The sequence below is a fragment of the Triplophysa dalaica genome, chromosome 3, assembly GCF_015846415.1.
Source record: "Triplophysa dalaica isolate WHDGS20190420 chromosome 3, ASM1584641v1, whole genome shotgun sequence".
NCBI lineage: Eukaryota > Metazoa > Chordata > Actinopteri > Cypriniformes > Nemacheilidae > Triplophysa > Triplophysa dalaica.
Genome location: NC_079544.1, coordinates 23088148 through 23105893, shown reverse-complemented (window position 1 = coordinate 23105893; position 17746 = coordinate 23088148). Strand labels below are relative to the sequence as shown.

The following is a 17746-nucleotide window of genomic DNA, read 5'->3' as shown; positions in this document are numbered from 1 at the left end:
TCTGTCATCACAAAAAATGCACTTCGAGACCTGCCACATTGGGACTACAGCCCAGAGAAACGACACGTCTGTCCAAGGGGCTAGGGTGCGACGGCAGTGAGGCGTGATGGAGATACGCTTCGTGCCGGTGTGCCACGCTCTCCAGGGAACACGACTCTGAAGCCAAGGCTGAAGCGGTCTCAAATGCATCTACTCGAGCAGCATGACTGCTGTCTAGGATGCCATGTGCCCCAGGAGCCTCTGAAAAAGTTTCAGTGGGTTTTCAGAAAGAAGCAAGAAAGTGGCTTAGAAACTCGTAACATCAATCATCATCATATACAGTATTGCGACAACACCCTTGAAACCACATAGCAACACGTTGACCCAATTTACACCTGTGTATTTATGTGCAACTCCCCATTCAGCTCTTTTTTAACATACCCTTTGAAAGACCATAACTATGTGCAAGACCCTTTTTGACAATTTAACCAACTACACCCAAAGCCGTTAACACCTACGTATAGCGAGAAGACCGCCAGCAATGTCAAAAGTTCAATTATTTTTCATGAAGACACAGTAGGCTGTAGCAGATTACTGTCAACACTTTCCTCTTTTAGTAAACACAACACGGTTCAAATCAGCAAGTGCGAAGACTCGCAGAGTAAAGAGATCAACTACAAATATGGTGAGTTATTCTGCATGTCAATGAAATTAAGGCAAGTATATCAAGATACTTTATTTTAACAATTTAAAGTGTTTTTCAGTTTACAAAAACTGTTTGCTTAGCAGTCAACCTTATTCAAATAACATACTATCTGTGAGGATTGAACTGTATTTTAGTTTACAGATTTTGTAAGTATTGTAAATGTATTAGCCTTGGGAATTTGTTTAAATAGCAGTGTAGTATTGGTCGTTTTTATTGATCTTGGCACATATAACAGTTGAAAATGCTTTCTATATGGGATTTACAATTCTACACATAAAATACAATTATATAGTCTATAATAATTCTACGTATAATTCTACGTATTCTACACTAAGTATAAGTAAAGCATAAAAATGTATAAATGTTACTTCAAAAATTATGAAAAGTGGCTTTTGCAAGAAGTGATGCGTTTCTTTAGAAATAACTTCCCTTTATTGAGCAAATGCTTTTGTCTAGTCAATATGGTTTCCAGTTTTTTGTTGTTGTCAGTTCTTATCAAGTTCACACAGGTGCCTTAACAAAATAACCACAACGTTTATTACAATGAATTGCAAGCTTTCTGTAAACTTTTGCACATCTCAAGACATTTAAACGCATTAAAACACTGTGGTGACTTCGTGTCCAGTCCAGATACCCTTTGGGGCTCTTAAAACATCAAAAATGCTACTAAATAAGAAATAGTTTACTCGTTTGACTAAGGGCTTTGTATTTATTTTAAATGATTTGGAAAATTAAATAATTTAAAATTCATCTATTCCAAACTATTGCATCTAATAAAAGTTCAGGAAGTGGCTCATACACTTTTACCACTTCCCATCCTCTAGTTTAAGACATTTTAACCAGTGTAGACGTGGTTTCTGCATGATCGTTGTGCATGAAAGCTTTTCAGAGGCATCAAGCATAAAAATGTCTGAAATCTCATTACAAATAAATCTGAAAATAAACAGAAAGTTTTAGAATTTAAAAAAGTTAAAACGAAAAGCACAGATTGGACACTACGTGAGCAAACCATGCTGAAAAATGTAAAAGTCTGAATGGCCTCCTCTCAATATTTTCAAATAATGTTGAGATGCATTATCAGATTATGCACATGCAATGCAAAAACTTTATCAGATTCAATCAGCCAAAAAAAAGAAAAGAAAAGAAAAGCATTCTCAGATTCTTGCCATCACTGTACATGGTCCTGTAAGTGTAGTCTTTACCTTTGTGAAACCTCTTCAAGATGTTTCCTATCTGAAATAACCGCTCATCATTCTTACATGTATTTCTTTCTCTTTTAGTTTAACTGTAGCGCAAAGCCTAACCACACGGAAGCGCCGCTCATTATGTTTGAACGAGTGGGCTACACGCTTGTGTTTTCCGCTGGCCTTGTCTTAAACATCACGGTTCTCTTCATCTTCAGTCGCATCAAACGCTGGAACGACACCCACATCTACATGCTAAACCTGCTCATCGCAGACTTCTTGGCCATTATTTTCCTACCATTCAGAATATTGGAGACTTTCTGTTCACTGGATAAGACCAAGTTGTGTACAATTCTGTTGTGCATGCATTTCTCCAACATGTACTGCAGTATATGCACCATCACAGCCATCAGCGTGCACAGATTCCTAGCTGTCAGATTCCCATTTCTGGGCAGAGCAGATATGGCCAAACGTCAGAAGATTGCAGTTTCGGTGTGTATCCTCATCTGGACGACAATCACGATAATCTGTGCGATATTTCATACAGATCTTTCCCCAGATGATTTATCAACCTGTTATAACAGAAAACAGGAGAAAAAGCTCAATTTGACCTTTTTTCTTATTTTAGAGATAGTTGGATATCTCGTTCCACTAACCATCATCATATTGTGCTCCACACAAACCATTCACAACTTGGTGAAGTCTATTAAAAATGTTGAGAAGATCGAAGGGATGAAAAGAAAATCTATTGCCGCTGTGATCTCTGCTAACATGTTCACATTCATTGTTTGTTTTACGCCTATTCACATAGGATTTTTGTTGCAATATTTATCAAAAGATAAGGTATTGCTTTGGTTTTTGAATGTGGCGGAGTGGATAGCTACAACCAACTGCTGTCTAGATTCAATTGGGTATTATTTTCTGCTTAAACGAGTTTCCATAATCTATGTTGATTCAAGAAAATAATGTCACAAGAATTATAAAAACTAATGTGTGAAAATGTCCTCAACATCTGACTATAAAGTTTGCTCTGGGTGTCATGGATATGGAAGGTGTTAACACCTTTATTGTCCACAACAATATTGTAGTGCTTGGCATGTATACTTGTTACAAAAATAGCTCTGAATAAAAATATTTTGATATTTCATACTATTCATGTTTCGTCTTATTTTAATTCATTTTGAAGTGGTAGTTCATTTAGAAGTTAAGATTCTTTATTCACCCTCATGTCATTCCAAACCTGTATGACTTTCTTTCTTCTGCAAAAAGAAAAGAAGATATTTATAAGACTGTTGACAATCTAACAACACTGGAACACCATACTTGGCCTCACATCACTTCAAAAGAAAGAAAGTCATACAGGTTTGGACATGAAGAAGAGTACATTTCATTTTTGGATGATCTATCAAGTTAAGCAGTGGCATTGCTAGGCCCTTTTTGGGGGAGCTAAAGCTCACTTAAAGATCTAGCTTAGCCCCCCTAAAATATTGTGAGTAATAATTATAGTCGCCTTTAAAACTCTTATTATGAAAACGGCGTTAAGCTGCGTTATTAAGCGCATTCTTAACTTCACACAGTAGCACATTGGAGTGAACGTCAATAGCAGAGTAACGTTACAATGTGTGTGCATTAACATTACATCTGGATTTTTGCCATTCTTTGTTATAAATGCAGCTTAATATGATGCGGCAGCGATACAGGACCCTTTCTTCACGTTAGAAAACGATCATTATGATATTGTAGCGCACAGAAATGTGTCATTCGTGTTGATATGCTATTTGATGTTTCTGCACCCAAGTTACAGAGAGTTGACGGTGGTTTTGACAGCCCCGGAAAGACGATGGGAAAAGAGTTGCTGTAGTTCAGCCTGGCGCGGCAATGTTATTCATTGTTCTGAGTTCCGAGCAAATAAAAGTGAACCTAGAAGCTCTTAGTCGTTTTTCAGACGCTTCAGTATTTTGATTATTATTGAATCATATTGTGGAGGTAATAGAGGAGAGACAGCACTCATGCTAATCAGAATGAATGTCAGGGAAACACATCAAGTTATTTTTACTAAATAATAATTCAGCAGTTGATTTTGACATTTATTTTATGGATTTGTGGCTGTTGTTGTCACTTTGAAACATAAATGTTGCAGATTGACCGATTAATGTGATATTCATTTGAATAACAATAACTTGTATTTATGCTTTTCTGCATATTCTTTCTTAATTATTTATTTTAGTAATTTATACAATATGTGGTATTTAGAGTCTCTCTCTCTCTCTCTCTCTCTCTCTCTCTATATATATATATATATATATATATATATACAGTCAGGTCCATAAATATTGGGACATCTACACAATTCTAACAGTTTTGGCTCTATACACCACCACATGGATCAAATGAAACAACAAGATGTGCTTTAACTGCAGACTGTCAGCCTTAATTTGAGGGTATTTACATCCAAATCAGGTGAACGGTGTAGGAATTACAACAGTTTGCATATGTGCCTCCCACTTGTTAAGGGACCAAAAGTAATGGGACAATTGGCCTCTTAGCTATTTCATGGCCAGGTGTGTGTTATTACCTCACTATCCCAATTACAAAGAGCAGATAAAAGGTCCAGTGTTCATTTCAAGTGTGCTATTTGCATTTGGAATCTGTTGCTGTCAACTGTCAAGATGAGATCCAAAGAGATGTCACTATCAGTGAAGCAAGCCATCATTAGGCTTAAAAAACAAAACTAACCCATCAGAGAGATAGCAAAAACATTAGGCGTGGCCAAAACAACTGCTTGGAACATTCTTAAAAAGAAGGAAGCTCACCAACACCAAAAGACCCGGAAGACCACAGAAAACAACTGTGGTGGATGACCGAAGAATTCTTTCCCTGGTGAAGAAAACACCCTTCACAACAGTTGGCCAGATCAAGAACACTCTCCAGGAGGTAGGTGTATGTGTGTCAAAGTCAACAATCAAGAGAAGACTTCACCAGAGTGAATAAAGAGGGTTCACCACAAGATGTAAACCATTGGTGAGCCTCAAAAACAGGAAGGCCAGATTAGAGTTTGCCAAACGACATCTAAAAAAGCCTTCACAGTTCTGGAACAACATCCTATGGACAGATGAGACCAAGATCAACTTGTACCAGAGTGATGGGAAGAGAAGAGTATGGAGAAGGAAAGGAACTGCTCATGATCCTTAGCATACCACCTCATCAGTGAAGCATGGTGGTGGTAGTGTCATGGCGTGGGCATGTATGGCTGCCAGTGGAACTGGTTCTCTTGTATTTATTGATGATGTGACTGCTGACAAAAGCAGCAGGATGAATTCTGAAGTGTTTCGGGCAATATTGTCTGCTCGTATTCAGCCAAATGCTTCAGAACTCATTGGACGGCGCTTCACATTGCAGATGGACAATGACCCAAAGCATATTGCAAAAGCAACCAAAGAGTTTTTGAAGGGAAAGAAGTGGACTGTTATGTAATGGCCAAGTCAATCACCTGACCTGAATCCGATTGATTATGCATTTCACTTGCTGAAGACAAAACTGAAGGGAAAATGCCCCAAGAACAAGCAGGAACTGTAGACAGTTGCAGTAGAGGCCTGGCAGAGCATCACCAGGGATGAAACCCAGCGTCTGGTGATGTCTATGAGTTCCAGACATCAGACTGTAATTGACTGCAAAGGATTTGCAACCAAGTATTAAAAAGTGAAAGTTTGATTTTTGATTATTTTTCTGTCCCATTACTTTTGGTCCCTTAACAAGTGGGAGGCACATATGCAAACTGTTGTAGTTCCTGCACCGTTCACCTGATTTGGATGTACATACCCTCAAATTAAAGCTGACAGTCTGCTGTTAAAGCACATCTTGTTCGTTTCATTTGAAATCCACCGTGGTGGTGTATAGAGCCAAACATGTTAGAATTGTGTCGATGTCCCAATATTTATGGACCTGACTGTATATAAATATCCTCTTTGGAGGCTGAGCCACCCTAATATTGAAAACCTAGAATCGCCCCTGACGTTAAGTCATCTTGAGGCCCAGGCTGCGCCATAATACCCCCGCTTGCAGTCTTGGCCACTTGAGAACATGTGCACGCGACAGGAAGTAAGAGCGCAAATGTGTCCATTGTCTTAAAACGCAAAAAGTGCAGTGCACACTTAACCCACACTTTCCGATGGGACACACTTAGAAAGTGCAGACATATAACGTCAATTAATGTGGTGTTTCTTATTATGAGATAAAAAGCAGTTTTACAAAATACATAACTCTGGAGTTTTCACCAATAAAATATGTAACACTAAGTGTTACTACAAAATTATATGTAATATGTCATAATATCCCTTACAGAGAATACTTGTGGTATTTCTGTTGTACAATATAAAAATATCACAACGTCTGATTATTATAGGATTACCACAGCATCTTCTGTTGAATCACAAGAATTTACATTGAGATGAAGTCTGTGGTATTTATGTGACTTCCTTTGTGGTGTTATACAACACATCCAAACAGAACTGCACTTTCTGTTGTACACTATCACAAGAATGTACTACAAGATGCAGTTAACTACGTCATTACGATTGCCGCTCTTTTGTGTTTGAACATGCCTGTCACAGTCTGGCCTGCAACTGCTAATGACCCGCAGCACTGTTTATTTGATATATTTATAAAGATAACGCGATATAAATTATTCCGAGACTTTAAAGAACTACTGTGCGAGTGACATTTTTTTTCCACGGACTGATGTTTTAAAGGCCCTGAGGAAAACCGTGCGTCACCGCAATCGTTTTCCTGGTGAGTATTGTCAAACTTACATCGCCGTGTTTTGTTTCGTGTACATTAAATAAATTTAATTTGCTGGTTAACAGAGCTCCAAAAGTTTTGACTGTCACAATTGCTAATTTTCAACGTAAAATTGATGTAATCGATTTATTGCAATTGTATTTTATCATGTATAGCTTTATTTATGTCTTTAATGGGGTTTTTCAAATGTAAAATGTTCTGAAATCACTGAGTTTTAAACGGTTGGTCTGCAAATGTGCTCTATGTTTTCAATTCACTTCAAGGCTGTTCATAAGTCATTTTTCTTAAACTGTTTTTTGTTCTAGATTTTCTTGCCATTAAAACATGATTCCTGAAAAAGTCACTTCTCAACAGATAAGATAAAGGGTCAAGCCTGTTGTGAGACTTTAATTTTGTGTTTCAATTTTAAATTTCAATGTATTTACCTTGAAGTTTGTAGGAAATAATGACTTATACCGTAATTGTTTTTGCATTGTAAATAAACATATATAATATGTGTAATATTGTGTCTTATTTGAATGCGTTTAGTACACTTGACAAGGTTAAACTAGTTCCTCAGATAAAGCATGGTAAATGTTGTGGTAAAGTGTGTTTAGTACACTTGACATTGTTGAACTGCAGTCACTGTGGTTTGGCAGCAATAACCTCAACCAAACGTTTCCTATAGTTGCAGATCAGACCTGCACAACGGTCAGGAGAAATTTTGGACCATTCCTCTTTACAAAAGTGTTTCAGTTCAGCAATATTCTTGGGATGTCTGGTGTGAATCGCTCTCTTGAAGTCATGCCACAGCATCTCAATCGGGTTGAGTCTGGACTCTGACTGGGCCACTCCAGAAGGCGTATTTTCTTCTGTTGAAGCCATTCTGTTGTTGATTTACTTCTATGCTTTGGGTCGTTGTCCTGTTGCATTGTCCATCCACTGTTAAGCTTCAGTTGGCGGACAGATGGTCTTAAGTTTTCCTGCAAAATGTCTTGATAAACTTTGGAATTCATTTTTCCATCGATGACAGTAATCCATCCAGGGCCTGAGGCAGCAAAGCAGCCCCAAACCATGATGCCCCCTCCACCATATTTCACAGTTGGGATGAGGTTTTGATGTTGGTGTGCTGTGCCTTTTGTTCTCCACACATAGCGTTGTGTGTTCTTTCCAAACAACTCAATTTTGGTTTCATCTGTCCACAGAATGTTTTGCCAGTAGTGCTGTGGAACATCCAGGTGCTCTTTTGCAAACTTCAAACGTGCTGCAATGTTTTTTTTGGACAGCAGTGGCTTCCTCCGTGGTGTCCTCCCATGAAGTCCATTCTTGTTTAATGTTTTCCTTATTGTAGATTTGTCAAGAAAAATGTTAGCATGTGCCAGAGATTTCTGTAAGTGTTTAGCTGACACTCTAGGATTCTTCTTCACCTCATTGAGCATTCTGCGCTGTGCTCTTGCAGTCATCTTCACAGGACGACCACGCCTAGGGAGTGTAGCAACAGTTCTGAACTTTCTCCATTTGTAGACAATCTGTCTTACCGTGGACACATGGACATCAAGGCTTTTAGATATACTTTTGTACCCCTTTCCAGCTTTATGTAAGTCAACAATTCTTGATCGTAGGTCTTCTGAGAGCTCTTTTGTGCGAGGCATGGTTCACATCAGACAACGCTTCTTCAGAACAGCAAACTCAAAACTGGTGTGTGTTTTTTATTGTTATTAATCAACACATCCAATCTCATCACATTGATTGGACCCCAGGTTGGCTGACTCCTGGCTCCAATTAGCTCTTGGAGAAGTCATTAGCCTAGGGTTTCACATACTTTTTCCACCCTGCACTATGAATGTTTACATGTTGTGTTCAATAAAAACATGAAAACGTATTATGTTTGTGCGGTATTAGTTTAAGCAGACTGTGTTTCTCTGTTGTTGTGACTTAGATGAAGATCAGAACACATTTTATGACCAATTAATGAAGAAATCCAAGTAAGCCCAAAGGGTTCACATACTTTTTCTTTCAACTGTATATGATTGTAAAATCGCATAGAGAGCCACTCTTTAACAGATATTACTACAGAAATATGAAAGTGATACCACAAAGTACCACAGGAGCGTTACAAGAATATTATATACCGTACAACAGAAAATCCTGTGGGAAATTCTGCAGAAATATGAAAGTAATATCACAAAGTATCACAAGAATATAACAGGAATGTGGTAAAGCATCCCAAAAATATACAGAATACCACACAATTACCACACAAGCTTTGTGTGATACATTTGATGTTTTATCACACGGAATACCACAGGATATTTTGTAAGGGATGGTCAAGTCAGATTTATTTTTATAGCACTTTATTTGTATTGTATCAAAGCGGCTGTACCCAAAAAACAAAAGAAAAAACTCATGTTAGCCAAACATAGAATAACTAAAGATATAACCTTAAAAAGTAGTAGAATAACATACACTGGAAAACCTTCTGCAACATCTCACAAGACCCGAGCAGAAAGTCTCATGATTCATATCGAGAACATGATGCATGATGGGATACGCTTAGCCTTGATACTTTTCAGCGGTATTCAAGCTAGCATGGGTTTAGTATGCGTTAAGCACACTGCCCCTTAACATTTTAAAGACATTGGACACACTTGCGCTCTTCCGTCCCGTCGTGTGCGTGCACTTTCAAATGGCAAAGACCGCAAGTGGGCGTATTTGGACGCAGCCTTAATGCTCACTTGTGATCTTCACTCCCACTTGAACACTAGGGCCAAAAACAAGAAATACATCATGAAAGTAGTGGAGGAAGTGGTGAAGTGCAAAGGCCGCAAGTGGGGGTATTTGGAGGCAGCCCTTAGAAATACTACATGCTCACTTGAACACTTGGGCCAGGAAATACGTCATGGAAGTGGGGTTATTTGGAGTTCTAGTTGTTTCTGGCCCCGTTTGAGAAACCAGACTGTGTGGTGTATGAGTTGGAGGACTTGTTGCGAGAAACACAGATGTAAGGGCTGTCTGCCCTCTTGTGGTCATCTTGTGTTTTGTAGAACACGCACAGTGAAATTAATGTTCAGTATGTCACCAAAGATAAACAGGGATTGTAAATACAAACGAACAAACCATTACACAAAACAAATACTATACCAAATCCTATAGCAAAGAAAAATGGAAACTTCTTGAAGATTTCTTATAGTTTTTTTAGATGGTAATACCTATGCAGTTTTGTTATACACAAAGCAGCCAAACATCACAATGGGACTTTTTATCATCAAAAAACCAGCGGTCCTCCTAAATGATCTCTCTAAATGTGTCAAGGGCTGTATTTTGCTTCGTCATTTTCATGGGTCAACATTCAGGCTTTGTTTCTCATATCTTTATATTCCTCAAAGTGCCTTAAATAAAGTATCATGGTATCCGTACTTCTTTTTTTCATTTTAGTAAGCCAGCAAGCCTGTTTTAAGTCACCTAAACATTTTGATTTGTAGTCACAGGGTCGAATCCCATTTCTCACAATCACTATTTAAACAGATTGATTTAATGCATTAGAATGAAAACACGATTACTATAAAATAGATTGTAGGCTGTTTGTAATGCATTTTTTATTGCAGAAACTGTTCCACGTGACTGATTAGTAAACACATTAAAGAGTTAAAAAAGGCATGTTAAATGAAACTATATTTATGCAAACTGTATGATGTAATTGACGTGTTGATATGTCTAATTAACTCCATGTAATGATCCTTCAAAACAACATCACTATTCTTAATCTATTCCTGAGATGTTGCCATGGCGATAGGGATCTCCATAGCAACAGAGAGATGCTCTGTGAAATTAAACGTGCATTCTGTTTAGCGCCCTCTAGTGGAGAGTGTCGTCCAAGTGCACCCACTGCGAATTAGAAACAAAAAGAAACTGTCTACGAAAATCACAGTCTATCATAATTATTTCTTCTAGATATGAATAAGAATAAATGGAGCGCAAATGGAAACTTTTGCATGTGTCTCAAATATTTATCTTGGAAATTAAGTTTCAGAAGACATCTCATCAATGTTACAACCTGAGCTCAGATTCAACAAGTTTGCAATCAAAAGTCAATATTATTGAAGATCTCGATACAAACTCAAATATTTCCCATCAAATCCAGATTATTTACATCTACAATCGACACTATTTCTACAGTTCACATCCAATCTTCTAATTCGACAAATGAAAGAGACCGGAGATCAAACAGTCAAATGTGTTTATTAGAATGATAAAATCTCCATGTCGATCGGCTTTTGAAAATAAGTGTGCGCTCCAGAATTGTGTCGTGTGTCCTGTACATTTCTGATACTGGGTGTATAAGTGTGAATATCTATACATGTGTGATTACTTAAAATGCGACAAACAAACAAAACAATTTTCACTCTATACGTCCCCCGTCTTCTATACACAGGGACATTACATCATCGCCAGTGATGGGGTCAAACTCAGTATTTGAGCTATATACAGAGCAGCTGAGCGTTAACTCAACGTAATACTGATTCGGTCACACACAGAGCCATTCAACACGAAGGCAAATCTGTGTCGCCATATACAGTCTTACAAAATGTCCGGTTTCAAGAGATCCAGAGTCCTTCTTTCTTTGCAGAGTCTTTGATAACCAGTAAATGTGAACATTCGTGGAACAGTTCAAGGAAATACACGATGAAAGAGTCAAATAAATGACATAACGTGAATCTGGCCTCCATGACTGTACAATATTGTGCTCGTGATGAAAGAGACCTCTTAGTTGTAACAGCATGTACATTCACAGCACATTCAACACTTTCTTTTGACAAAAATATACCAGAATTAACTCATAAGACACTGTGTGAAAATCAATGTCAGTCAACGCCACTTTAACAGATGAAAATATAGAAATAATGACAAAAAAGTATAAATATTGTGAGGGGAAAAGTTGATATTTAAAGCCATTTTTATTTACAAAGAGGGATGTTAGGCACTGAATTTCGCTGTCTTCATTCAAGGCAGTTTGTGAATCTTCAGGCCTCAAAGAGGGATCTAGGCCTACATTGTGATCGTAAACTAACAAGATGTGCAGAATGAGTCGCATGACAAAGTAAAACACAGGGTTTGAATCCAAACCGAAAAACAACAGCAGTGGCTGTTCACTAAGGTCAATGGCATCATTAAAAATACTGACCCGCCCTATTTAATATTTTGGTATCTTACTATTTCCCATCATTTGGTAAATGTATACATTAAGCACGTATGGCACAATTCAACCAATGTAGGCAATTTTGAATAAACTTGATAATGATTTTTATGTGGTCATTTGTCTTTCTCCACATATGGATTTCACATTTGCATTTCTTACTTCCTGAATTGAATTAGGCTGCTTGCGTGCCCTTGAGCCAAAAGTAAGCGGAAACATCCATGCATTTCCTGCCTAGTACCAGATTCTATTTCCTGCCTGGTGTGTGTCAGTCGTTGCGGTAGAGAGGCGATGTAAATACGTACGCACGTTGACTCTCCTTTCAGCTGGATTTATGAGCTAATCAATGTTCAACCAACCGTCGCGTATAACTGCAAGCGTGTGTGCTTGCTACGTGCACTAGCAGAGGTGTGTGCAGGGTCTCTAGACGGCTGCGGTTAAGAGATGCGTTTTTAAAAAGCACATTGGAGCACATGCTTTTAATAAGCAAGATGTTGCAGGTGCAGGAGCACCATTATTATGTGCATTCCTGTGTACTCGATTATGCATGTTGGCGAGTCATCTAATCAGACATCTGCTTTCAATGCCACACACACTGATGCTATTAACCATTTCATAACAAAACTAGGTGATCTATCTGGAGATGGGCACTTAGTATGTGTGTGAGAGAGAGAGAGAGAGAGAGAGAGAGAGAGAGAGAGAGAAAGAGGGGGGCTATGTTCCAAACTCCAGTGTGCTTCCCCATTGTCTAACTTCTGCGGCAGTATCCTAATGGAAACGAAACCTTTAAGCGCTTGATTCAAACTATGTGAAGCTGGTAGAGCATTATGGAACCATCTGGTTAAAATGTATAGCATAAAAGCACCGTAAGTCACTTTGGATAAAAGCATCTGCCAGATGTGTAAAGGTGAATACTGTAGATAGGAACTATGAAACAGAAGACTCGACTAACAAACAGCTCATTCCAATAGTCTGCTTACTTAAAAATATGACATTTTAAAAGCTAAAGAAATTAAAATGATAGATCTTCTAAAAATGATGTTAGATTGTATGAATGACATAAAATTTAGCGTTTAATATAATGTTTAAAAAATGTTTAAAAAGCATCCAGGATTCAACATTAAAGAGGTTTTTCCTCTGTCTTTGGTGTGTTATAAGTTGCCCATGCATGCATTAGACACATAAAATTGCAAAAAAATAAAGTGTCGGAAACAAAAGATGCATTTTATCTAAAAGCAAATGCTCACCCAGACTTGCCTGAAACGGCTCGTGTAACCACATCCCCACAAATCTATGCCAGGTCGTGGTATGATTTGACTAAGACCATCCAAATGTATACTCAAGTAAGGTGGGTGTACCTGTCAGTACAATTGCTTTGGAACCTGATATCAATCACACCCCCTACTGTAACATAGAAAGCCATAAAAATCGTGGGTAAAACCCATTGTGTCCAAAATTTGCATCCGAAATTTCCGCACATTAAAATATAAATATGACCTCACGTTGTGTCACTCATATTTACACACTGCCTCCGATATCTTCCCCATTCAAAAAGAAATCCGGACTGGGCTTTGATTTTCTGCGTTTCTCGCATCCGTAGCAAGCAATTTGAGTGGCTTTTTTAACAATTCAGAAATACTGTTCAAAGGAGAGACAAATACAAAAAAACGCATACGAAAATTTCGGACTGTATGTGCAAAGACCTTTAGTGTTGCACTTTTTAAAAGATGTATTAATTAAAGGTTCAGTGAATGAACATCAGTGGCATCTAGTGCTATGTTGCAATTTGTTTGTGTTAAAAACACTGAAATTCCTGTCAGTGATGGGTAGGGAGTTAGAGGAAAATTTCACTTTGCTTGTTCTAATGCATTAGGAGATTTGTCTTATTCATGCAGGATAATTCTGCCTTGGAATTTGGGCAAAATAGGGTGTCACAAGGTAACAAAAACAACCCTTATATTAAATGTTCAACTGTCAGAAGTACTGTTGAGGTAAACAGCTCACTAGGGTTTGGAACGTTTCCCGACTGTATTCTCTTGAAACATTGTAGACATGAATGTTGACTTTAAGGGAAACAAACAAAATCCCTGATCTTCATATGAAACAGACATTCTTTCAAATGCAGGAATAGACCCCATTTCAACGTATATAGTGGTGATGTTGAACTTTTATAGGGACGTACTGGATATTTTTACAAGTCAGAATCAAGGAAGATAAAAGTGTATCACAGAGGATGGGTTTCATGACAAAAAAGTTGAAAATATAAACAAAAATTTAGGGAAATGTGTCTTGGAATATATATAAAGAGCGATGCGATTGGTTACTTTACAGACACAAAACCGATGACATCACATGTTAGTTATGTTTGAAGTCACATGATCATTTGTAGTCCTCTCGTTTGCTTCAGTTCTCTCCTCTCTGCTATTCCTTCTCATTGTTTCATTCTTGTGTTGAGTCCAGAACTGACAAAAGTGAAACGGATGGTCTTTAGTGTCTTCAGATGGGAAATAATCACACAGAATAGAATTCAATTGTCAAGTTTCTTTCTCTGATCATCATTGTGTCTTTCCACAAATCATCTCCATTCTGTGTTCCGTTCCATGTCAAATCGTGTAAAAAATCACTGTACAAAAAAAAGAAGAAATAAAACAGACCAAAAAGATTTCGATTCCGGCATGACCAGAAGTTCTCAGAGCTCCTTATTTCTCTGATAAAACTCAGCGACGACACAGAGCTACACAGAACAAAGGAATTCATTTAGTCGAGGCCAGAAAACATCTGACCAATATTTTCTTACTCTCTCTTTCTTTGTCTCTCTCTCTTTTTATTCAATGTGTGAACTAAGGTAAAGTCTTCTGCTCACTGGTGTCTGTAACAGGGTTGAAATCGCATCTTTGATCGACAGATAATGAAATTATACTGTGAGCAAGGTAGTGCTGTTTTCAATGTTTTAATTTATTTTGCCATTTCGTTCGCTAAAATATCTGATTGCCATTTGGAACGTATACATGTGATGGGCTATGGCAGTTTCAAAAAGGATGAACCTTGACTGTGACACAAATGTAAATTACACCCTTCCCCATAAAAAAGTTTTTTCTTTCATTTGGATCAATTGACCTGGCAAAAAACATCAAGTGGTTTCTTTACGTTGCCATTTCTCTGTCATGAGAATCTGCACGCGTTTCTTCGTGTTTTCATTGTGCACATAAATTAGTTAGTTTCCTGTCATCCACTGTAACCTGCAATTGTGAATCCAACTCAATTCTTTAAAGCGGCTGCCATTTTCCTTTGTCTGATAAATACGCAGTAATGTTTGGTCAAGCGCACTCACAGTCAGTCAGAAAGAGTGAGAGCCGGTGGGAAAAGCATTTTCTGATTGCTGCGTGCCTACATCAAATTGGGAGTCAAAGAAAGAGCGAGTAAGAGAGAGAGAGGGGGGCTATTTGTAGAAACGGCTGCTCTTCTCTTAGTCAGCGAGGTCCATTAACAGTAGTTCGTCCTCCTCTCATGTGACTTGTGGCAGCAGCACCGGACACTGAGCTCAGAAAAAAACAACATGACAAGCGGGTGAAAAAGAAAGAAAGAGAGAGAGACACAACGAACCACCGTGATTGGCCATATTCTGTGCCGGCTCTCGACATGTGAATTCAGCTTCTCACATTTCTTCTTCATTTCCTTGCTCCTCACAAACTTCTTCTCTCGCTTCACTGGCCAGTGGGCGTCCGATCGCTTCTTTCCTTACCAAGCAGGTGGCTGTACTCTGCCAGGTCGATAAACCCTCGGGACCCGTGCAGATGGGAGCGCGTCAGCCCCGCAGGATGCTGCGAAGTTGGATTGTAGTGATGGCCCGTTGGGGGTAACCCATGACTGCTGATGATGTATCCTTCGTGGGTCCAACGAAGAGGCTCTCCGCTGTACTCCATCTGGTTGCTCGGGGCTGACACCACCCTACGTCGGTCTGGAGAGTCTTGGGGAGTCATGGGGTAGTTGTATTCGCCCGCCGACTTGCGAAGAAGAGTGCCGGGGCGTATGCCTTGGTCACGGTACTTGGAGAGGGAAACGTAGCGTTGACGGTCAATACCGGTCTCGATGGCCTCCTCGTGTCGTCGGCCGGTGCCCTGTAAGAGTTTAGAGCTGAGGAACAGGGTGGAAGGCGGTGGTGGGCACTGGGTGCCCACAGAGCTCAAGTAGGTTTGACTTTGATCCCAGCTGGAGCCGGAGTCGGATAGGCGTAACCCGCGTTTCTGTTGCAGGGGTGTCTGCTCGGGCGTGGGTAGTAGACCTGGGTCCAGGTCGCCCGCTTTCACCCAGCCGTTGGGCATGACGAAGAGAGTCTCACCCTGTGACCGTGGACGGTCTGAAACACTGTGTCGGGATACGCTCATTACGGAGCCACTCCTACTTTGTCCCATCATGCAACGCTCCTTCTCGCGTTCCTTCTCGCTCTTCCGCTGCCCGCTGGAGGATGGGGTGTGGCTGTGAGAACGATGACGGTGTTTCTGGCCCATGATCCAGCACACAGCCAGACCTGAGAGCGCCGCCCCGGTGGAGAACGCTGATACTGCGGCGACGACCAATAGGTTCAAAGTAACAAGACTTTCAGGTTCATCCATAAAACTCTCACGTACAAGGCCTGAGAGAAAGAAAGAGAGATGCAAAATAGAGAGGGAGACAGACAGACACAGAGAGAGAGAGCAAAATATATTAGAATTCCAGTAATAAAACCTCTCAAATTACATAAAATAAAACAAGCACAGAACAAAGCAAAATGGGAATTCAAAAAGAACGCCCAGACAGCTCTTTATTTGCACATATCATCCATGAACATGATTCATTACAGCTATGCAAATACAGTAATGCTGCTAAGACAGTCACAAAATTAGTGTTGATTGCAATTTTCATGAGTCTATTCCCCAATTTCCAGGTTGGTTCTGTTTGTGGCACACTACCAGATCTGACATAATTATATATGCGAGTCAGACACCTGAAGCATCTCTTTAGAGTTTGGAAAGTGTGCTCAACTACACTGCACGTCCTTTAACATCCCTTTAAAATAAAATTCCATTTATCGCCTGTTTCCTTTGGGCAGTAGGAGTGCAATGTTAATTGTGGGGGTTGATGATCAGGAATTGGGTTTTATGATGAGCTTCATTTGCATGAAAAGAAGGTGTTTGCACAGAATAGAATGACATGAACTGAGCAGTTCATACTTACAGAGGGTACAAATAGAGAACACAAAAAGAGAATACATATAGAAAACATACATATAGAGAATGGGAAGTTGACGCCATGCCCTTTGTTGCATGTTGCAGTGGTGACGCCATCTTCGGAGGATAATACTCCACTGCTGTTATTATTTAGATATGTATCGTTACTAGTTCCCTTTCTGTCGGTCTCTCGACGTTGTGTCGAGAACGACAGATGGGGTTCGCCCTTGAGAACCAATCAACTCTGACTACTATAGAAAAGGCCAATGAAATTTGGCGAATGCAATTTGCATGCCGGGCTCCGCCCCCGGAAATCCGGTATAAAAGGAGGCCGGTGTGCAGCATTCACTTACCTTTTGTTCTTCAGAGCCATCGCTCATGAGTACAACTCAGGATTCAATCCTCTACAACTACACGCTGGTGCTACGACGTGTTATAGCGGATCGTCCCTTCCTGCAGCGACCTTCCCCTGGGCGTCTCGGCGGTTCCGGAGGTGTTAGAGATTTTTTCTAAAAGTCCTTTTCAGGACTGACTGAGCATTCTCCAGCGCGGCATGTCCCGCTGTTCTCTTGGGTGCGGCACCCTCATCGAGGAGGGGGATGGACACGATCGCTGCATTAGGTGTCTGGGCGTCCAGCACACTGAAGCAGCGTTCAATGACACATCTGCCTGCACTGCGGGCAGATTGTCATTCAGAAGT

At 39.6% G+C, this 17746-nt stretch overlaps 2 protein-coding genes across 2 annotated transcripts in view; one reads left to right on the top strand and one right to left on the bottom strand.

The window, feature by feature from the left end:
* Positions 1–447: 447 nt before the first annotated feature.
* gpr35b (G-protein coupled receptor 35 b) lies at positions 448–2835 on the top strand. Its single transcript, XM_056743000.1, has 2 exons — positions 448–664; positions 1966–2835. The coding sequence occupies exons 1-2, from the start codon at positions 662–664 to the stop codon at positions 2833–2835; spliced, it is 873 nt and encodes a 290-aa protein (XP_056598978.1). The 5' UTR covers positions 448–661.
* An 8030-nt stretch (positions 2836–10865) lies between these two features.
* sema6ba (sema domain, transmembrane domain (TM), and cytoplasmic domain, (semaphorin) 6Ba) overlaps positions 10866–17746 on the bottom strand; it is a 117491-nt gene continuing 110610 nt past the window's right edge. The window contains exon 17 of the mRNA XM_056743689.1: positions 10866–16472. Within this exon, the coding sequence (XP_056599667.1) occupies positions 15544–16472 (929 nt within the window). The 3' untranslated portion in view covers positions 10866–15543. The remainder of the gene's footprint in view (positions 16473–17746) is intronic.